The following is a 22,966-nucleotide window of genomic DNA, read 5'->3' on the forward strand; positions in this document are numbered from 1 at the left end:
AAGAACTTCCCCCTAACATCCAACCTAAATCTTCCCTCTTTTAACTTAAAACCATCTCCCCGTGTCCTGCTATTGTCAGCCCTTTCGACAACCCAGTTACAGGGGGATGAGAAGTGAACATCACACACACCCCTCTCTCCTCCCGTCCCGCCTCAACATGGCTCCTCCCAGCCGTGACGAAGGGCCGTGGCCGAGGCGCCGAGGTGCGGGGCCCGCCCAAACCCCGCGAGGTCCCCGGGCTGCCCCGGCCGGTGCCTGATTCTCCCCGCCGCATTCGGCTTTGGGGCCCGGTGTGAGGGGCCGGAGCGGGGCCGGGCGGCCGCCGTGGAGATGCCGCTGTTCGCGTCCAACCCCTTCGAGCAGGACGTGGGTGAGTGAGCGGGGAGCGGTGCGGAGCTCGGCGGGACGCGGCTGGGCTCGGTGCAGCGTTGGGCCTGTGAGGGGTGAGCGGCGGCGATGCCCGGCCGTATCTCGGGTCGGCGGGTCGGGCTGGGATTGTGGAGGCCAAGATCGGCCTTGGTGGTGCCGGCGGCGGGATAGCGCCCACCGGGTGTAAGAATGGACACAGCCCCACTTCGGCCCGAGCCGCCGCTCCGTTCCATTGCAAAACCGGGGGCTGGTGCGGCCGTGACTCAGCCGGGCTGGTCCGGGTCGGGTCGTGATCCAGCGCTGCCCTCGGGGACATCCAGCTTGTGCCGTGTCTTGTTGTTGGCTTTTTGTTCTTTAAAGGCCCGCTGCTGAGCTGCAACACAGCAAAAGCAATTAAAATTTCCCCCGTCCTTGGAGGTGTTCAAGACCAGGTTGGACGGGGCCCTGGGCAACATGATCTAGTAAAGGTGGCCCTGCCAGGCAGGGGGGTTGGAACTACATGATCCTTGAGGTCCCTTCAAACCCGGGTCATTCTGTGATTTCCCAGGGCTTTAGGTACGAGAAGAGTTTTGTCATTGCCGAATCGTGGAACCAGAGGAGTTGGAAGGGATCTTGGAGCTCCTCCAGCCCAGTCCCCTGAGAGCTGGTTCCCCAGAGCTCATTGCAGGTTCCCTAGAGCAGGATTCTGGCCACTGGCAGGAAGAAGTGGTGGCTGTCAGTGCTCACGTTAACACCCCAGTTCCTTGTGGTGAGTGTAAGTCCTGCTCCTCTGCTCTGTGCTGGTGAGGTTTCACCTGGAGTGCTGCGTCCAGATGTGGAGCTCTCGGTACAGGAGGGACATGGAGCTGCTGGAGAGTGTCCAGAGGAGGGCTACAAAAACAGTCCACAGGATGGAATGGAACACTTCTCCTATGAGGACAGGATCAGAGAGCTGGGGCTGTGCAGCCTGGAGAAGACAAGGCTCCGAGGTGACCTGATAATAGTGGCCTCTCAGTGTCTACAGGGGAGCTACAGGAAGGAAGGGGATGGACTCTTTAGCAGGGTCTGTGGTGACAGAACAAGGGGAAATGGCACTGAGCTTGAAAAGGGTAGATTTAGGTTAGATAAAAGCCTTTTACAGTGAGGTTAGTGAGGTACTGGAACAGTGGTGTGGTTGATGCCCCATCCCTGGAGACTGTCAAGGTAAGGCTCAATCAGACCCTGGGCAATCTGACTTAGCTTGGTGCCCCTGTTGGTTGCGAGGGAGCTGGACTAGATGGCCCTCAGAGGTCCCTTCCAACTCTGAGGTTTCACTGTTATCTTCGTGTGCCTTCAAAGTTTGTTTATTGAAGGCTTTGCCTTCAGTTCTCTTTGATGTTGACCTGTGGCTAAAATGAAGTAGCAGCCGCTTAGGCCAGCTGTACTTGTTTCAAAGAACTTGTGTGTGTTCTGTACCTTTCTCATAGCTCTGATGTATTTGCACAAGTGAAGACTTCTTGAACTGGGGACTCACGGCTGTACAAAATCCTTTGTCAAAACTGAAAAGCTGCAACAGCTCTAAAAGCATAGGGCTGCAAAGTGATGGTCAGTGTGCCTCTAGTTTCTTAAACTCTGTATTATACATAGCGAGTAGAACTGCTCACACATGCTGCTATGAAACAAGAGCAGTGGGCTGGGAATTTCATAGTTATTGAGGCTAAATCTCGCAGTGCCTTGCTAGGAAGAATCTACTTTTGTGCCACTAGGAGCTTTTTTTTCTTTCAGCTATTATTACTTAGTAAATCAGACAACACGGAGCAGCAAATAACTGAACACTGTTGTTCTGTACTTTCCCTGGTGGTACTCACCTCAGGCTGCTCATGCTGCTGTCGAGCTTTAACTTTGTGATTCGAGGTTTTATTTTCTCATTCATCTTTTTGATTTATAAATAATAAAGGTGCGTACCACGAGGGCAGTCGAGCTCTGCTGATGTCCTGATGCTACTGGGAAGGAGAGCTCTTCCATCTTCTTGTCCACTCAGGTGCTGTGGGTTGCTCTCTGGGCTGATTCAGTGCATTCTCTTCAGCAGAAAACAGATTGCAGTGGAGTGCTTGGCTGACAGTTGGGATCATCTGTGAAGGCGATGGAGTTTGGAGGCTCGGATCAGCTCATCAGAGGCTGCAAAGTGGCAGTGAGGGGCAGGGCTCCCTGGGAAGGTTGAAGCCCTACTTCTGCTGGCAGCAAGAAATTGGGTTGGTTTGGATATCTGTTCAGGCCATGCCTTCGGTATTGCAGCTTTCTTGGGAGGGGGCCTTTAGAAATTATAGATAAACACAGCTGCAGCTGTTGTTTTCTTAGTTCTGAACTTGTGTTTGCTTTGCAGTAGATCTGCATAGGGTCTTACTTCCTCAGCATTTGCTTTGGTTGCATTGTCTATAGTTGCAGTTCCATGAGATGAACCTATGGGATAGTTTCAGGAGTTCCATTTCTCTCACCTGTGGGTTTTTTAAAGATTCTTATTATTTCGGTAGAGAGAAGTGGTGTTTTTTTTTTTAAATTCTTATTATTTTGGTAGAGAGAGTGCCACGAGACTTGAGTTCTTTAAAGGGTTTGGAACATTTTAATTTCCTATCTAAATCTATTCATCATTAGTTCACACACACTCGCTGTTTTCCCCCATTGTCAGCCTTCTTAAATAACCTTCATCTTCTAAAAGTAGTTGCTCCTCCAGCAGAGGACAAGCCTCCTGCTTTTCATCCTTTGTTTAGTCAGCGTTATTGGTGAGGTTGTTAACACAATCAGGGAGGTTGGAAGTATTTGTGTAGTTTGACTGGCATCCAGAATTACATGCCGTGTCACAGGTTGTTGGGAACTCCTATGATCGCATTTTGTGTTTCCTTGTTCATTGCTGGAGCATTTACCGGCTGTGTTGTTATATTCTAGTGTTATATTTGCCTTCTTGTTTCTGCTTCATGTGCTGTTCTTCATTGTCTTGTACTTGCACTTGGCATGCTCGTGCTTCTCCTCTTGTTTCCAACCACTGACATCTTGTTCCTAGGAGGATCTTTGATACACAGGCTGTGTGGGTTTGCATTTTGTCCTGCTGCTGTCTTGGTCTGTCTAACCCACTCCTCAGTAGCCTTCTCCTTATGTGACGCTTTAGTTTTCCCTGTTGCTGATAATACCTTCCAACTCCATTAGCTTCCTTTGCAGACCCTTACTCCTGCTGTCAGTGCCTGCCAAAACACGTTCATTTCATGACTAATTCTTGAGGCGTTGGGCTCCCTACCCTCTTCATAGTGCTTTACATCACTATGTGTCTTCCTTATAATGTGGAGCGATCCAAGAACTGTAGCTGATAACTCACACATGGTTTCCTGTGAAATATTTCACTGAGTGCAGGACAGACCGGTTGATGCTTAAATTAACCCTTGGCAAGGAGTCCTGCCTGGAGGAATAGCTGCCTTCTGTTGAAATTCACTGTGGTTCCATTGCATTTCTCAGCAATAATTCACGTCCTTCATGTTTGCTCTAAGGTCTCGCAAATGTTTGTGGACAAGCTAATTGCTGTGGGGTTTTCACTGTCGCTCGGGTCTTTTTCTCTTCTTTAAATCTTCCCAAGTCTTCAGTCCATGACTTTACTTTGATTGGGGTGATACAAATTCTTGGTGTCAGTTCTTTCTCATTACCAAGATTGCTGCTCCCAGCCTCAGCCCTGCCTCGATCGCTGCATGTCTGTAGTGCCCACGTTCCTAAGCAGTAATGAAGTCACAGCTGGGTTATTATATTTTTGCCTTTTCACTAATTTGGTTATACAAGGGCAAAGCAAGCAGAAGGTGTGCAGGATTAAATCCCTGCTTTCTGGAAATTCATTTATGTGGCTCTGGTTTCTCTTTGGAAAAACAGCAATCTGGAGTAATTCTCTATTTATTTTTCCCAATCTTTCCCTTTTATGATACGAACGCTGTTCCTACATATGCAGAATGGCACTGAATAGAACTTGAAGCATGTGTGCCCCTCCAGGCTTTAGTGATCAGGCTGTAATGAACATCACATCAAACTGAAAGGTTTGCAGAGCCAGTGCTTGAGTGCTTGTTTTACTCTCTGTAGTGTAAAAGTTGATAGGAGGAAAAGAATTGCTGTGTTCTTGTACTTATTCTCTTGGCTTACACGTGCTTTGGCACTGTTGGCAGGCTTTGCTCAAGGGAATTCATAGGAAATAACAAAAGTCCCTTGCAGGTGTGAAGGCTGAGTCTGCCAGCAGAGCAGGACTGTATGATGTGCACTAAGTGGGATAGAGATTTCTGGCAGTATCGGTCAGTGAGACATGTATGTGATGTGTGCTGCACGTTGGTAGCATGTAGTGTTGTGCTGGTTACGGTGGCAGAGATTTCTAAGGAACCATGTAATGCCTGGGAGCTGTGAGGTTCCCGCAGTGCCCTTACTTGTGTGTTCACATGTGTTGGAAGTTCCCTCAGTTGCTCATGTGATGTCCCTTGCTTCCTGCTCTGGTGCGTGTGGATCCAAGCCCACAGCAGTGACCGTGCACCAGCACTCAGTTGTTGCTGATCTGTGCACGTGATTTGACGTTGTGCCAGGATCTTTAGAGATGGAGGACTTGATGTTTGCTGAGATGTGGCCAGGAATGCATTTGGAGGTTTGCCACGCTGCTTTGTTGCACTCTTAGTAGTATTTTTTTTTCCTGTCTCTTAGTGTTATTTCTGCCTATTACTCATCTCTCGCTTGGGAAATAAGGGGAACAGAATGGGTGCTGTCAGGCAGGGATGGGGGCCTTCAGCTCCCCTTTCAGCTGCATCCGGGTGCTGTGTGCTACAGGGAGGGCCCTGTTAAACTCCAGCAGCCCCCCATTCTGAGGCACTGTCTTTGCTCCATGAAGAGCTGGTGGCTGTGTTTAAAGGCACTTGAGTTGGCAGTAATACCACTGAACGGTTCCCATCCCCTCCCCAGCAGCTCATTTTAGTGCTATCTCCACTCTTGCTTTGGCATGATTTTTCGTGCAGCTTGCATGGCAAAGCAGATCAGGGAACTGATCCAGTTGAAAGTGATTAATTGTGGGCTGGGGGTGGTGGTAGGGCTTTTTTCTTAGTATTCAAACCAGCAGTAAAAATAAATACATTGTAAGTTTACCATCATGTGTGCAGAGCTAAGCTTGAGTTCAGTGTTCCCTCACCAGCTGGAGAGCTACAGAGCATAAGTCGTGCCTTTTTTCTTTTTGTTCCCTTAGCACAGAGGAAATATTGGAAAATGCATCTTCCCACATGTGTTTCCTCTGATCACAGCCCATGTCTTTGCATCTGTGAGGTAGTTATCCTTCAGGACTGTTCTTCAGCTGAAGTTCATGTTAAGCGAAGCGACAGATGCTGTTAGATTTGTCATACTGGCAAGGAGGAGAACCTCAGAAGTTGTAAGAGTTTGCCACAGGGCAGCCTTCCTATTTCCAGCAGGACCACATGTGCTCTTAGAGCAATGAACATGGGTGTAAGGGGGGGTCTGATACATATCTGTGTATTTATGTATCCATATTTACGTGTCAGGAAGTCATTACTACATGCTTTTGCAAGCGCTTTTGTTGGATCTGCATGACTAGGATCTGCATGACTATTTACAAAGAGAAGTGCTTGGTTCAGCACTGCTTATGCTGCACGCTTAGTTTCCAAGCTTGCACTTCACTGGCTTATAAACAATCAAAGCCACTCTGAATTTTCTGCGTGTTTTTGTACCCAACTATAGTGATGTGCATGATGACCAGAGCACAGAGCCCTGGCAGTGCCCATTGCTGGCCTTGCTTCCTAGTTGTGCCCACCTGTAGCAAAGCACTCGGGTGTTGCAGGTGAGTTTTCATCCTCCTGAGCCAGCAGGCATTGCTGAGCATGGGGAAAAACCAAAATGCAGTGTTGGGAGTTTCAGAGGAAGACAGACTTCATGTCAGTGTGACTGATGGCAGGCAGCGGGATTAAATAACATGCCCGCTCTGTTCTGTTGGTATTGGTGCCATTTGTCATCGTTATCTGCACAGCTGATGGCTGCTCTTGTCATGAGATGGGTTTGTGTGACTGATGGGCTCTGCTGGGAGGGCTGGTGCATGGCAATGCTGGTAGAAAGCAGCTCCAGCTGCCAGAGCTCTGGAGCCAGCACTGGGCTGCCCTGTGTGCACTGAGTGCTGTGCTCTGCTGTTCTGCACATGTCTTTGTGTTTGCTCTGTGCGCTCAGCTCACATAGCCAGGAGCTGCTGTGCATGTAGGCGCTCTTTGTTTTCTTCAGATTTTTATTTTTTTTTTAAAAGGAAATTGCACCTTAAACTGTATAAAATTGCAGGTGCTCATTTCGTTTCAAGAATGAGCAATGAATGTTGTGGTACTGACCTAAAAATATCAATGTACCTACAAGAAAATTCAACAACGGTGTCTTTCCAGGATAAGTACTTTAAGGTTAGTGCTGCAGGAACGTGCTTTCAGCACAGTATTTGCTTTCCTTAAATAGTTATTGTAGACTGTAAGGATAATGTACGGCCAAAATTGCACATTTCTATTCTCTCCTCTTTGGCCTGCTCTTCCATCTGTAATAAAAGGCTTCCAGGGGCACTGCTGTGCTGGTGTTTGCTTTGTGGAAGCCGTTCTGCTGCCAAGGATTGCTGCAACTTTTGACTGTAAAACTGTAGTGTTTTACAGTTTACAGCAACTCCTCATCAGAGGAGCTGCTTAATTGCACACCCAGAGATGGGTTTGTCCTGAGGTAGCATTGCTGTCAGCAAGCCTTGTCATTTGGAGACTGCTTCTATCACAGAACGCCATCACATTAATAGCGAAGGTCCATTACGTTCTGCTTTAGTCTGCTAATAGCCTTTAACGTACTCAGTCCCAAAGGGACTTTGTGGGTTCTCAGGCTGAGACAGATGTTAAAGTAGCGATTAAAGTACTTTCTTGATTTGTTTATGAAGTTCATTCTGATGGAATTAATATAGGACATAAAAGCTTCTTCCTTTGAATTTGGTCAAAATATTAAAAGAGCGTGGTAAAATTAACTCTTAATGCAGCGAATGGGGTGCATGAAATATTTCCTGAGTAATTCTGATCCTATCGTAATATTAACCTGGCATGAAGATAACATGATGAACTTAAAGGGAGAGCACAAATAAATAACATTAAGCTTTATCGGTTCGTGTATTGATTAAAATGCTGTAAGTATTGAGTAGAATTACACTTTTTTGGAAGGGTGGTTTGGTTTTTATTGGCTGCTTCTGGGACCTTTATAACCCTTTATAACCCTTCCATTTCATTTCTCGTGACATTTGTTGTGATGTTTGGATGCCCTGAGAATCTCACAAGCTGTTCTAATGACAAATCTTTTCCTTTAGAGACTTTAAGAGATTTATCTGGTTCACTTGGAACACCCATGTGGAATACGTTGTGAGTGCCAAGATGAGAAGACCTTGAGCAAGCTCTGAATTAGGGCTCTGACCTGAACCTGGGCTAACTGAACCAACTGAGCAGAAGCAGTTTTATGTTCTTTTTTCAATAGCTTTACACTTAGAGTTGTTTTGTTTTTCAGATCTTTTAACTACTGAATGCATTTATTATTCCAGTACCGCTCTTCCTATGTGAAAACACACGCATATCACTTTATAAGATACCAAGTAGCAGCACTAATCTCAGTATCTTCTGTGTGGATTATGCTTAATCAATCTTCTTTTCTTTATAGAAAAGGCTACAAATGAACACAACACCAGTGAGGACTGGGGTCTCATAATGGACATATGTGACAAAGTTGGAAGCACTCCTAATGGGTGAGCTGTACTCGGCATCGTGACGTGTGATTTCATGTTGGTGTGGATAATACTGCTTCAAAAGTAACACATCAAAACGCTCATCATAATCAGCTACATAGAAAGCACCACAGCTGTGACACTTCTGTGAGCCCTACAGATGTGTGTGGTTTGCTTTAAAGTTCTTGGAATGAAATACTCCAGCAGGACTTCCAGTGGAGCAACTGGTAGATGCTGAATGTGTTCCAGTTTTAGGAAGTTTTGCCTAGCAGACCAAATTATTCGTATTTATTAATCTTGCATGTGTTTTGCAAAGCAACTGTGCCAATAGGAAGAAGTGAACTAGATTCTTTGTGGGGGAGAAAAAAAATACGTAGGGAGTTGGTTATTTATGATTGGGAATTTGTCTGTTCATTAGGAAGAGTGGGATTGATGGAGGAGGAAAAAGGAGTAAAATTTGGGATCAGGACTCAATCAGTTTACATTCAGTGGTTGTATTGACACAAAAGTGGAAATTCGGTGATCTTATAATTGATGAAAGTGAAGGAGATCTTTTGAGTTATAACATGTAGATTCTGTAGTTATCTTGAACTGGTACATATCTTGAATTCATAAGTGATGGTAGATTTGTGTTCTTGTAATTTAGGTGTAATATTTCAGGTTACTACATTAAGTTCCTTATGCATTCTAGAAAGAAAGATATATTGGCTACCCTTAAACGAGTACATACTTTAACAATGAGTTTGTTGATTTTGTTATGGTCATGAATTACGAACAAATGTACTCAATATTAGAACTACACTTAAGCTTCTCCAGCCATGTGCAAGTAATCAGCAAGTAACTCAGCACACCAGGACTGCAATGATGGACCAGGGTAGCTGGTACTGAGGCCAACACATCCATCCAGTGGAGCATTTGGAGGTTTTCTTTCCCCTTTGGAACAGGTTTCATCAATTCTGAACTGAATATCCACAATGGCAGTGGTGCATGTGTTTCTATGGCACCTGCTGCTGGCTCTGACCCTGTGGCTCCTTGTGAGTTTGGAGTGCATGTGTTGTGCACAGAGGAGCTTCTAGCACAGCTCCTTCTGACAGCAGAACTGTGACCAATTCTGTCAGTATTATGGATATCAATGTAGAATGCCAGCATAATAATGGAGTCTTCCAATCCAGTGCACTTTTAAGAACAAGTGATGCGTTAAGTATTCTTCCAGACTTGTTCTGGGAAAAGTATGGGTTAGGTTATGGTTTTTTTTGGTTTTTTTTCTGCAGAGCCAGTTTTGTTTGCTTACAGGACATGAGTATCTGGTAAAATTTGTTCTATAAAGTCATTTGTCTCTAATACTTTCTTCTTTTAGGGCAAAGGATTGCCTTAAAGCCATCATGAAGAGAGTAAATCATAAAGTTCCCCATGTAGCTCTGCAAGCGCTTACAGTGAGTAGCCTATTACTACCTTCCAGAACTTCTATATTTCTCCATGTAATGTAGCTATGAATTGTGTGCTGATCACTTAATAAGTTTCTGTATATCTTCAGTAGACGTCAGTGGGAGCGCTCTGAACAAAGGGTGGAATTTAATTTTTCTATGTGCTTTTGTTTTGGATTATTGTTGTCCTACATTTTCATAACTGTGTTTCTGTTGTCAGCTTCTAGGAGCCTGTGTATCAAACTGTGGAAGGATATTTCACTTAGAAGTTTGTTCTCGTGATTTTGCTAGCGAGGCTCGAGGTATAATAAATAAGGTAATTCTTTATAACTTCACATAGTGGGGTAGAATTATTTTTATCTCTGCTCTGCTTTCTCTCAGCATAACAATGAATTTGCAAAACAGACGTTTGAGAACTGAATGAGAAGGTAACCAAGAAAGGAAGACCGAAATGGTTGCAGTCATGCAGCTGATGGCATCTAAATGTGGATGCAATGTATTGAATAAGCAGAAGCAGTTTTCCCATAATTACTGCTCCACTTGAAGACAAAAATGGCTAAGGAAGATAGTTTTCAAGTATATGGGAGGCCTGGAAGCATCAGAGGTTGAGCAAAGCAATTAATGAAACTAATAAAATTGCCAGGAAGCAAAATGAGTTCACAGCTCTTCTGTTTCTTGCTTTCTGTGGAAAAATAGGTCTTGAAGTCCTCCCCTTTATTCTCGTTAGCTGCAGTCTATTCTGAAATAGAACATTGACCTTCATGGACTAACAGCACTTGTGAATGTAAAAACAAACCACTAAAGAATTGCCTACAGGAGTATAATGTATTTTGTTGTTGGGAAATGCTTGTGTTTTCCTGGGTCCTTGACCCATGTGGCAGAATAGTCATCAGAGGGCCTATAAAATTGTGCTTTCTTCCTTTTCTCTGAAAAAAAAAAAAAAATTAGTTCAGACAAGTGTAACAAATAGCTTTGTGCTGATAATGAACCTACCCAGCTAAATGTCTTCTTTCAAATAAGTACATGCTTGAGCCCATACTTGTTGCTGTTCTTGCTGCTCAGCATGTGTTTGGCTGTGAGCTGCAGGCTTATGCTGTGATCTGAAGTACACTTTAATGGGAAGTCTTGGCCATACCCTGCAGTTGTGTGGTCCCAAGCTCTGTATCTTCTTAACTTGCTTTGTATAGATGAGGTGACCCACCAACCCCAGAACTCTTATTCATCAGCCTGTGGTTAGTTTGTTTGCTTTTGGTTTAGGCAATAGTCTTCGTTAACAGGAAACAAAAGCATAAAGTGTATGGAGTCTGAAGTGCTTTGGTCTGAGTTTGACCCTTGCAGTGCTGACATAGCCATCACATGTAGTAGCTGCTGTAATGAAGAGTCAGACTAATGTATGGTTGACTTCTGCAGGTGGGTTATTTCTTGGCATGAGGCTGTTAGCACATAAAATTTGCATATAGTCTTGGATGTTTTCAGTTCTTTTTTTATTTTTTGTTATTCAAGACAGTTGTGGATATTTATAGTAAGATGGTTTTGGTAGCAACGTTTGAAAACTATTTCTGCTCACTTTAATGCATAAGCATCTCTTTTTATGCAATTTTGTCTTCTAGGCTCATCCAAAAGTAAGCGAGAAGCTGAAAACTCTAATGGTGGAGTGGTCAGAAGAATTTCAGAAAGACCCACAATGTAGCTTAATATCTGCAACTATTAAATCTTTAAAAGAAGAAGGTGTCACTTTTCCTGCAGCTGGATCCCAGGTGAAAGCTCAATTAGGAATACCCAGTAGTTCTCCTGTTAGACCTTTGTTGGTGAACAGCAGGAAAAAGCTCTTTTTGATCAGAGGGAAGTAGGACCCTTGTTATAGTTCGGTTGCCTCCTGACACAGAGATTCACTTCATTCTGCTTTGTAATTTCCTTGCCCACTGAGGAAAAGTGGGAACAGACTAAAGGTTATTTCTTACTGTCTTCAAGTTGTTTCACTTTAGATCTGTCTTTCCTTCAGATCATTTTTTAGAGTTTCATCAACCTGTCATACCTTACAAATTTAAGCAGTCCTACACCCACATCTTGTACTTGGTGTTTCATGGTTCTAATTGCTGACTTGGAGCACGTTATTTTTCCTTCACAGAACCTCACAAAACAATTGGCAGTATCTGAAACTGTGAAGTTTTTGGAAATGATGTCCTGTGCTGTGCTTTCCTTTTCTAAGCCCCCCTTTCTTGTTCATGTTTTTTTGTCCATATCAGGGGTTTTCCATCTTTGCAGTGTTATGGTGATAGTTGCTCCAGTCCCTAACCTCATTTGCTCCTTTTATTGTACTCGTGGTAGTATCCTGTGCCTGATCATCTAGCTGGCAGATATGGTGTCAAGTTTTTTTTTAATGCTTTATTATTCTTATGTTCAAAATGAGTTAGGTGCAGAACAGTCCTTAAATTTAGAAACATATCTTCTGTTCCATATCCCTTCCATGAAGTTCACTTTTCTCTGTATTAAACACAGGTGGTGGGGTTTTTGTCCCTTTTTTTTTTTCTTTTTTTTTTTAACATTCCACAGTCTTTCCTTCCTCCACAAAGATGTTTTCACCTCTAAATCTAGGAGAAGTGTTAAAACATATGGCAGAAACGTGGAAGAAGGAGAGTGCTGGCAACCGGTTATGCTTTCTTCCTACAGATGCATATAAAAATGACATCTTGATGTCTTTTCATCATATGCTTCTCTGCAAAAAACCAAAACTGAGGTTTATTGGTATACTTGTACAGAATTGTTTCCTAGAACCATTGATAATTCTGGTATCTGAAACCGGCTTGTTTGTTCTTGCAAGAGGTCTTTACTGTTGAAGTGAAGGATTTCATTATGCTCTTGTGGAGACTCAAATTATTCAAGTCAGAAGCTCCTGACTTGATATATATAAAACAGAGGAGGAGGGTAGCTATTAGCTGTCATGAGGAGAGAAATCTCCTTTTAGCAAGTCCAACTCCTGGTTAATAACTTAATAACTTAACAAATGTAGGGCTCCAAAGAGCTTTTCTTCCCTTTTGAGAGGTGAGGTGGAGGACAAAGGTGGGAAGAGCAGTCTTTTAAATGCGAGTTGTTTCATCTGAGTAATGCTGCTAACATGGTTATTTAAATAAGATCTGATTATTTATTTTACTTTGTTCCTAAATGTGGATGAGGTTCCAGAGTGAAGTAATTTTTCTCTTCTAGAAGGTCATCCTGGGTCAGTTCTGAAATGCTCAAAATAGGCAGCTAACAGGGAATGGCTTCTTCTTTTTTTTTTTTTTAAAGTATATAATTATAGGACTTCCTTTCTCCTTAATTAACATGAATTTATTGTATTGTTAATACATTTGCAGGCTACCACAAATGCTGCTAAGAATGGATCTTCACTAAGCAAAAACAAAGAGGATGAAGATATAGCTAAAGGTAAATCCCTTGTCACAGCCTTGTGTTCGACTTGTGCTCTGGGATGTTATGCCAAGTGCATAGCAATAAGAAACTGCACTTTATTCTGCTGCAGAGAATTGAAAGCAAGGGCTCAGCAGGTTGAGGATTGAAGTTTGCTTTTGAAATGTTTCTTGTGCACAAGCACTGCTTGTCTTTTAATTCTGTTGCAGAGCAGAGTAATGCCCCATCAACTGTAGTTTAGAGCAAAGATTTTAAACTTACACAGACCATAATGCTCATATATTTTTTCTGATTAGGAAAGCAAACTACCTTTGTGTAGAGGGATAAAATACACAGACTTAACGTTTTTTTCCCCCTATCATTGTTGTAGCTATTGAATTGTCCTTACAAGAGCAGAAGCAGCAACAAATGGAAACCAAACCCTTGTACCCATCTGCAGAAGTTCAGCAAACCAGTCAGAGCCTGAGGAAGGTGCGAGCTCTCTATGACTTTGAAGCTGTCGAGGACAATGAGCTCACCTTTAAAAGTGGAGAAATTATTTTTGTTTTGGATGACAGGTACAATACATTCAGATGAAGGTGCCTTTATTCTGCATCTGTGTTAGGCTAGCAATTTTTCCCCCCCCGATGCTTTCTTTTTGGCAGGTGTGTATTGTCACTCTGGCCTTCTTCATACCCCTTAATCATCCACTATTCTTTCCATTCCCTGGATTATTTTATCCTTTCAAAACATTCTGAATCTTGCTTTTCTGCGGAGCCTTCCTTGCCCTCCTTGTATCCATTGATGAGATGTTTCTTTGCCTTTGTGTTTCATTAGGTACTCATTCTACGGTGTAGCTCCAATTTGTATTTTTATTCTAATTGATTATAACATGTCATAAGAATATACGTACACACACTTTACAGTGCTGAATTCTAGCTAGTTCCAGAAATTGTTGAATCTCTGGCTATCAAGCACTGCATGTGTTAGGAATAACACTGAAGAGAAATGCTTCAATAATTACTGTTGTCACTGTTCCTCCAGCAATAGCTAAGACGTAGAACTTGCTTATGCTGCTCTAATTTAATAGACTTTGACAGATCAATTATATTTCTAATGTTAGTCCTCACTTGTGTACCTCTTGCAGACTTTGAGGAAGTTATATTGGGCTATCATCTAGTCAGTCTGAAGAACTGAGTGTTAAAATTGAAGTGATTGCTGCTTAATGATCTCCTCCACAACCCATTCCCAGCTCCTGGCTTTGGGTTTGCTGCTATGCTAATCTGTATCTGGGTTCTCTTCTTCTGCTCTTCCTGCATGCAGGGAAATAGTGCCTTAGAATATCGCAGGTTTCCTATCAAAGCACAAAATGTCATTGATGCTGAGTGTTAATGTTCCAAGTTTGTAACACAGCTCTATTTCCCCAGTGACACCAATTGGTGGAAGGGTGAAAATCATCAAGGAGTGGGGCTGTTTCCATCTAATTTTGTGACTTCTGATTTAAGTACTGAACCCGAGGCAGGTAAGTTAGCTACAAAAAGCTAACCTGTTATGTTAGAAACGTGGTTTTACAGTAGAACTGCTAATTACTTTATAATCAGCATAATTTCCTGTTACCAGCCTGAGAAAAGAATTGAGGGAGAAACCCTGAAGTTGTTTTAAACCAGCAAGCAAGCATTTACCACTGCTGTAGCTCACTTTCATGATATCTTTTGGTTCTAAGTTGTTACTTTCTTCTTACTGTTGTAACTGACACACCATTATGTGAGAGTGTAAGGTATTACTTCCCTAGCAGATAGATGTGGGCTCAACTTAAAAATACTCACTTAAATTTCTGTGTCCTTTAAGAGTTTGATGCTGAGTGGGCGGAAAACTAATAATACGAAATAGCATAAAGCTAACACAGTTTCTTTCTGCTGATGTGTTACTGGTTGCTTCTTTCAGCATCTGTAGATAAAAGCTGTGTTCCTGAGGATGCTGCGGAAGAAATTAAGGAAGCAGAACCTGAGCCAGTTTATATAGATGAGGTATGCAGTCACTTCAGTGTACAGTAGTGCTGATATTTTAAATTGTTTAAAACATTATTATGATGCTGACTGTTAAAAGGTAACTGTGTTCTATAAGACTTCTAACTTGAAGTTTAAAAGGGTCTCTGCCATGCTTTGGAAATAGCTGTTCTTAATCTTCTGTTCCACCGTTCAGGATAAGATGGATAAAACGCTGCAGGTGCTGCAGAGTATAGACCCTACAGACCTAAATCTTGATTCAGATCTTCTGGACTCAGAAGGTATGTAAAGCACCACGTTTGCTAGTTCTTGTATTGCTTCCTATGATTATTTTCCATGGATTGAGTTGGTAGTTCTTTTGTATTTATTTTAAGCACAAAGAAACCAGGATGTGTATTACTGGTGTGCTGTAGAATAGTTAATTTCACAGTTGGAGCATGGAGCTATATGTATGCCTCTGCATTTTCTAATGGTTGCCAAGCCAGCTCTGTGTTTAACCAAGCAATTTGCTGAACTTATAGTGAGAGTGCTTTGCCCGATCCTTGCAGGATTTATCCATCTATCTAAGCTCTGCAGAAAATAAGCTATTGATTGTGTATTTAAAAAAAATATATATACTGCTTGCTATTGCTAAGAGGGAAGAGAAAGTTCTGCTTATTTATGATCTGATCAGTTCAAAGCATATAGGAACAACTAAGTGTACTTCCAGGGGGGCAGAGGTGGAGAGGTGGGAGGACGATCTGGAGAGATTGACAAGTAGTCCAAGTATTCAATTAAGAGATAAGTCATAAACCTTGCATACAGCAAGCAGAAATGCAGGATTTTGTGCGACTTTCATCACTGTTTTTTTGTTTGGAGTGGGAAAGACAGGAAAGGATGAAAAAGCAAAATAACCAAAGTATTTTCCTTCTGTTTGGGCTGGAGGACTTGGACTTCCGTGACAACTATCTCTCTGATTTTTGGATGCTTTCTTAGTGTAGTTGGGTAAAGTATTTTTTGATTACATTATAAAATTGGTCGTGCAGTATGTTAAGTACCTTGGTTCTTTTGTCTTTACAGTTATTTGTCAGCAGATGGGTCCAATGATAGATGAAAAACTGGAAGAGATAGATAGGTGAGTCATAACATAGCACCTGCATAATTTACCAGTACTTCAAATCGGGCCATTACATTCATTTTTTTTTATATATTCTCCTTCATCTCCCAAGGTAGGAAGTGTTGCAAGAAAGAATTAGACCATTCTGCCTTTGGGTGTTTGACACTTAAATATAGAAATCCCTGTTTGTGTACTGAGGCTTGGTTGCTGCTTTCCTGGACTTACTGCACAAGTTATTGGGTGCATTCTGTGGTAGCACTTTCTGCTTGTCGGCTTTTGCTGCCTGTCTGGATATTCTCAGTCTGCTGTTTGCTGTCCTCTGTGACAGAGAAATCGGTTAAACAGTATCTTTTCCCCCTTCTCCCTCAACCTCTATAGGGATGTTTAATGATGAACAGGTAATTCCTGCTTTATTTTGACTAGGGAAGGATTGTTGTTCACCTTTTTTAACTCTTCTTCCATTACAGTGGTGTAAGAAGCAGAGTAGATTCTGGAGGTTTTACAGTACAGAAATTTGCATCTACCTTTGAAAATAAACTCAGATCCCTTACATGAATCATTCCTGTGTTACTATCTAACACTAGATGTTAGAGAAACTTAGGGTTTGCTTGTATTTATTTTAAAACAGAAAACATTCCGAATTATCTGAACTGAATGTGAAAGTTCTAGAAGCTCTGGAGCTCTATAACAAACTGATGAATGAAACACCAATGTATTCAGCCTACTCCAAACTCCATCATCCTGCACAATACCCACCTACATCTTCTGGTGTTTCAGTGCAGGTCAGTATCCCTGTCTGGAAATAGAGACTTTCCTAATATAGTTTTTCTATTTAAAAAGATGACAGCAAAAATGAAGAAGTGTAGACTTCCTGCTAGCCTACGAACAATCTGACATTGCCTGGTGACTTTCTGTAGCTTTTGGTATAAAATAGCATTTAAGCAGTCAAACCACAGTGTTTTAATTTGCAGCTAGTAGCTCGTGCAATAAGCTAAAGATCTTAATTGTACTCTCTAATTAGAAAGGTACTTTATTGAAAATACTTAAACAATTCTTTGTGATTTCCCCCCCTTCCCCATTAGAGTTCTGTGTTTCAGTGTCGTTCAGCAGCTTGGAAGATATTCTTGCTCTGAGTCATGTTCTCACTCTTAAAGTAATGTTACCTTCTTATCTAATAGGGATGTGAGTGAACTTTAATATTAGTGCATTAATCACGAGTGCAGTGCACTTTTGCTAAGTATAAAAACCTTGGTCTGGTTTTAGCTCACGATTTCCTAAGGCGAGGGGCTGGGAAGAGTATTACATTAGTGGGTGTAGTTGCTCAAAATTGACTTACAGTATCTCTAGGGTGCTACATTGGTGTTCTAAGGAAACAAAGATGAGAAGAAAGAGAGATTTTAAAGGTCTTTTTTTTTACAGGAAGCATAGAGTGAGTGGTTTTACTTCTAGTGAATTTTATTTAATGTTAATTGTTCCCTAGGAAAAGAATAGTTGCTATAGCAACTGCTAGATCTGAAAATGTCAGTTTGAAGTAATTCTGTATCCTTAACTTCTGGTTATGGTGGAAAATATCATTGTATTTGGAGGTTAAAAAGTAACTGAAGCCAAAAGGCAACAGGAGTTTACTTGTTCTTTCAAAGGGAATGCGCCCAGCAGTGAAACACAGAAGATAATGGTATTTGTGCTGGGCCTAGTATTGACTCAAGTGTCTGTTCCTTTGGTGTCGATACGCAGCCATACTGAGTCCAGAAGCAGTGGGCAGTGTAGCCTTGTGTTAGCAGGTTCTACCGCTCGTTTGATCAGATTTGAGTAAAGACTTAACTTAAACTAGAAATATGAGAAAGCGAAGTTTTTGCTTTCCTTCTCTTGTAATCTGGGACTATTTGTACATTTTGCTATTTTATACATTTTGGGGAATCAAATTTTGTATGGTGCTCATCTTCCTGCTCAAAATATGCTGAGGACTGAAAGACAAGGCAAACTGGTGGAAAAGAAATAAGGTTTCTGGGAGGTGGAAGAGTGGTGTTAATGAGCAAAAGGGTTGTTCTCAGATAAATGACCACAGACCTTGTTAGCAGTGCGTTTTTGAAAGAGATGCCTGGTGATGGAAGAAAGGATGTCTGTTAGAAACCCATACGTGTGTTAGGAGAAGTTGTGTGTTTTATTGTTAGACCCGAGGTAGGAAAATAAATTCAGAATCAGTTTGTTCAGACTTTGAACCCTAAAGTATTTATTCATTGCAGTTGTATTCTGTGCTACATTTACTGCTACTTAAATAAGTTATATCTTTATTATTATTATTATTTAGCCGTATCCTGTACAGCCACCTAGTGGGAACTACATGATCCAAGGTGTTCACCAGGTCACCGTTTCTCAAGGTTATGGCCTAGGACCTGACCAGATGGGGCAGCTCAGGTCTCTGCCTCAAAATATCAATTCGTCTGGAGCAACTCAGCCTGTACAAACTGCTTATTTAAGGTATCAGTCATTTCAGCGAACTCTTACGTTACCCTTTGCATAGAATTGCACAATGGGTTGGGCTGGAAGGAGCTGCATAGACCATCCACTTCCAATCCGCAGCCATGGGCAGGGGTAACTGTCACCAGGCCATGATGCCCAGAGCTCTGTGCATGTGCAACACCTCCAGAGATGGAGCTGGGCAGCAGTGCCACAGCCTCACCACCCTCCTAGAGGCTGCAGCTCTGGGGTGTTTACAGTGATGTGTAAGTCTGAAAACATTCGTACAGCTAAGAAAAAATTCTTATCGGAGAACCAGTTTTGTGAGCTTGTAACAGTTGGATTTGCTTTGTTTTGTTACAGCCCAGGACCAGACTCTGTGTTAAACCAGACGTTCGTGACCCAGAGCCCCGGCCTTCCTGCAGCTGCCAGCACAGCAGTGTACAGCCAGCAGCAAATGGGCTCAGTGGATATGGCTGCTTACCAGAGTAACACGTCAAGTTTGCCTCAAGGACCGGGTTATCCCATGGCAGTTCCTGCTCATTCCGTTCTACAGCAACAAACCAACTACCACCAACAGCCTCTCCTTTAAAAACAGACCAGGCTTGTTTCCAAAATAATGAAGAGTGATTGCTGAATCTAATGGTTTTTATTAATACCTGTCACAGATATCAAAATACATTTTCTTTAAAATAACCCAACTTAGGGGTGATGCTGAGTAGCAGTATGCATCGGATCTGATTGTTAATCATTTCCTTAATGATAGTTTGAACAAGATGAGCCGATGATTTAAAATAATTTCACATTGCTTTGAGCCCTTGTTTCAGTGGTTTCAATGAAAGAAAAGCCATTTGTGTGTCTGAATTCAAGTAAAAACATGTCCAAAATTAATTTTATGTGTTTCTAGAAACGCGAGGATGCATAGTGATGCATAGTCACTGTTATGTGTTGCTCTCGTTACGCATCGTCTCCTCTGGTGTCTCGCTGTAATCTTTCCATCCAAGTAGCTTTAAAGAGCTTCTGCTGATTTAGACACCTCCTCTCCGTGCTGCCATAGTGAGCTTTACAGTATGGTGTGTGCTGCATAATTGGAACAGCTGCACAAGTGAAGCAGATGAGAGCTGGAAGAGAAAATGATTTGATACTGTGACAGAGAACCGCGTACTTACAGATATAGGAGAAATGACGTTTTTATAGCACTGCCTGTTGGATTTTGGGAAACTGCAGCTCCTGATGTGTTTCTCTTGAAAGAAACTGGGAATGGGGCAGTTGATGCTTGAGCTCTCTTGTGGCTTTGGGCGCAGGTGGGACAGCAAGCACATGATGCCTTTGCACAAGCACGCAAGGGATGCTCCCAGCGGCCTGTGTGGGTACTCTGGATACACGGTGCTGAGCCAGAAACTTGCACAGAATATCTATTCTTTTCCTTTTTTGTTGTTGTTGTATGTAGAAGTGAAGGAGAAGTGTAGTTCTGTGTGGTGAAAGGAAGGACTCCAGAATGTCGGACACTTAGGACTGTGAGACTCTGCCCTTGTTCCATTTCCAGTGGGGAGGCAAGTGGAGCAGCAATTGTCTGTATGGGACCAGAGGGTTCTTACCTCAACTGGATTTCCTTTTGTTGCCACCATTTCCATGTCTAAATAAACACTGGTTACAGTCAAGAGAGAAACTCTTAAACCAGGTGAAAAAAAGTCTACCTAACACACTACGTATGGGCAGTGATGGGATTGTGCTTCTCACTGGATAGGAGGAATCTTTGGGTATTGAAAACAGCACGTGTGTATGTAGAAAAGAAATTGCCTTGGAACTGTGGAAGTGTGGGGTTTGGTGGCTAAGAAAAGAAATGTAAGGATTTCTTCCCTGATGCACTTTTTAATGGGTGGGCTCTTTTATTTTGCAAGAGGCACAGGTGAGGTATCCTGCAGGAATGTGGGGCTCTTTTCTTTTATTGCTTCAGCCTCTGGGAAAAAAAAAATAAAATCACTTAATTCTCTTGTTTACCTCCTCACCTTAGCAGAGTCATATTTATACAGAATTTAACAATATTATGATGAGTAATAATCTTTATGTTGGGAAAATAACGCAAGGAAATAAGTGATAAAACATTTTGTGAAATACATGAAACTCTGAACGCGTCTAACCGAGCACCTCTGATATGTAATTTTTCTCCCAAATGAGAGCTATCAGACCGTAGGTTGTTGTTGAGTATTAAACCACCTTTCCCTCGTTGCAACCTCCATTTCTTTTGCGTTTTATGTCATTCTTCAGTACCATGCTGTTATTCGCTTGCAGCCCCGTGCTTATGGAATGAATGAGGTCTTCAGTACCTGCTCTTTCAATCACCTTTATTTCAATGTGTGCAATTAGAAGGAAGCTGTCTTTCCTTTTGACACGACTTTGTATCCTTCCCTCTGAAGTAGGTTAGTATAAATGACACATGTTGCAATACTGAAGTATTTTGATAACTTGCCTCTGTTCAGAGGAATGATAATTAATTTCAATGCTGCTGTTCAAAATTCTTACTGTTTTGAGATTTTTTGGGGGGGTAAGAGTTTACTTTGTTCCAAATTGGTGTGTAAATTCAATTGATCCGTGCTGTAATTTATGTAGATTCTCTGTGTTAATTGAGAGGGTGGGTGTTGTGATTGGGTTCCAAACATTGATCCAGCAGAAATGCCAAGTATGTTAAATGGAGATGGCCGGACAGGTGTGATTTGATGGCTTTTAGTTAATTGTTTTGTGGAATATAAATAATGTACATACTCATTTGTCTGAGATTTTCTACACAGCTCCATATATGCATACTGTTAGAGCCTGGAATTTTATAAAGGCCGGATTAGTGATCGTTGTCTCTTTATGTTCCGAATTCTGTGATATGCAACTTGTAGATAGTGTAAAATAACTGAATGATTATTATGACTGTGTCTTTAGAGGGTTTTGGTGTTAAGAGGATCTGTTGATTTTTTTCCCTCTGCGTACTTATCATCCTATTTATTTTTTAGGCCTGATTGTAACTGAACATGCTGCCAAAGGATTTATCTAACTTTGGATTTCTACGCTAGGTTTATACCTGCTGTTTTGTATCGGGAATCAATGGTAGATAACTTCTGCTTTTTCATATGAACTCTCAATGGCTAACATAGAAATCGACTTTATAACGGGGAATTTTGTTGTGATAGATTTTGTTCCATGGATGTTGAGAACATCCGTACTGGATTCATTTTCTTCTAGTGTGAATTGGCAACCCATGTGTAAGTTACAGTCAGCTGAGAGCAGCAGCTCCATTAGTCTGCGGTATCGCCATTCAGAGATGGGCTTTGAGAAGTGTTGCCATTTTGCTGTGGCCTTTATGTGGTGCTTGTGTTGTCTGTTGAATTTGGTATAAAGATTACAATCTCAAGAAGCTGTTTCTGTAGCAGGTAGACCTTAAAATAACGTTCTGTGTTCGTTCAGCTTTTGCTCATTGATGTCCATAGACTTGTGGAGTGGTGACTCTTGAAGACGGTCCTTCAGAAAGGAGCTGAGCAGAGCATGGCTGCAATCTCTTCCTGTAATTATTTTCTGATAGGAAGGTTGATTTCTTGTTTTTATCTATGCATCTTTTCTAAGAAATACCAGGCACTACTCTTGCTTACATTGAACACTGTGACAGAATTGTTGAATAAATAACTTTTTAGAACTCCTGGCTTTTAGCAGTTCAATTTTACATGAAGCTGACAAACTGTTTGGAGTTGACAAAAAAGAGAAGCGGAGGAAAAGAAATAGAGGAGGGGCTGTTTCTGGGTGCTCCGAGTGCTGAGTGCTGTGTTGGCCCCAGCACAGCGCACCGGGGCTTGGACTTCAGCTGTTCTGGTTCTGTTCGGTGTGGGGCTCAAGGTGAATACGTGCTGGTTAATTGGGATATCACAGTGCTTAGAGAAAAATTACCATAGAGTTTGCAGTATTAGGAATAGGGGATCTGTTTCGACGGAACATTTGGCCTCTCATCTGCAATATGTGTGCATTGCCTTGTGTGAATAAACAAAGTTTATTTAACAAACGGGTGAGAAGTCTTCTGTTTGTGACATGGGGAAATCCTTGCCAGAAAGACGAGCCAAGAGAGCAGCTGTGGGCACCTGGCTGTGCAGCCCTCCCCGTCCTGCCTCCCCTTGTTCCTTTGTGCTGCAGCACAGCCAGTGCTTGGGGAGTGAGCTGCTGAGCTTCATAGCCATCCTGATGAGCTGCTATTATTGGGAGCCATTGCTTGTTGCCTTTGAATATAAGCTAGACTTGGTGTGCTAGAGAATATTGCTACGCATCGGTTGTTAACCAATATATGTGTAAACTAATAGAAGGTGAGGGTGAGCAGTGATAGGACAAGGGGGAATGGTTTGAAACTGAGACAGGGGAGGTTTAGGCTGGATCTTAGGAGGAGGTTTTTCCCCCAGAGGGTGGTGACGCACAGTTCACAGGTTGCCCAAGGAGGCTGTGGATGCCCCATCCCTGCAGG

At 42.3% G+C, this 22,966-nt stretch overlaps 1 protein-coding gene across 3 annotated transcripts; it reads left to right on the forward strand.

Annotated features, from left to right (window-relative positions):
- The first annotated feature begins 202 nt into the window (after positions 1–202).
- STAM2 (signal transducing adaptor molecule 2) lies at positions 203–22,516 on the forward strand. 3 transcript variants are annotated; one of them, XR_001556658.2, is made up of 15 exons: positions 203–370; positions 8,047–8,131; positions 9,468–9,543; positions 9,755–9,850; positions 11,145–11,291; positions 12,888–12,957; positions 13,310–13,496; positions 14,346–14,440; positions 14,863–14,945; positions 15,121–15,205; positions 15,984–16,038; positions 16,649–16,802; positions 18,329–18,498; positions 18,841–20,897; positions 21,480–22,516. XR_001556658.2 is itself a non-coding variant. In XM_015869104.2 (14 exons), the coding sequence occupies exons 1-14, from the start codon at positions 331–333 to the stop codon at positions 19,067–19,069; spliced, it is 1,572 nt and encodes a 523-aa protein (XP_015724590.1). In that variant the 5' UTR covers positions 203–330; the 3' UTR covers positions 19,070–22,159. The 3 variants fall into 3 exon arrangements, 2 of the variants coding, with proteins under 2 accessions (XP_015724590.1, XP_015724591.1); XM_015869104.2 differs by having other exon boundaries at positions 18,841–22,159; XM_015869105.2 differs by lacking the exons at positions 203–370; positions 8,047–8,131 and adding an exon at positions 8,232–9,339 and having other exon boundaries at positions 18,841–22,159.
- The last annotated feature ends 450 nt before the right edge of the window (positions 22,517–22,966 follow it).

This window comes from Coturnix japonica, chromosome 7 (genome assembly GCF_001577835.2).
Source record: "Coturnix japonica isolate 7356 chromosome 7, Coturnix japonica 2.1, whole genome shotgun sequence".
NCBI lineage: Eukaryota > Metazoa > Chordata > Aves > Galliformes > Phasianidae > Coturnix > Coturnix japonica.

Bases quoted from the DNA above. Each gene is read 5' to 3' on its own strand.
- STAM2 (XM_015869104.2), top strand. From the start codon at position 331: ATGCCGCTGTTCGCGTCCAACCCCTTCGAGCAGGACGTGG. The intron at 371-8,046 runs GTGAGTGAGCGG...TTTTCTTTATAG, and splicing joins CCCCTTCGAGCAGGACGTGG to AAAAGGCTACAAATGAACAC. The intron at 12,958-13,309 runs GTAAATCCCTTG...TCATTGTTGTAG, and splicing joins GGATGAAGATATAGCTAAAG to CTATTGAATTGTCCTTACAA.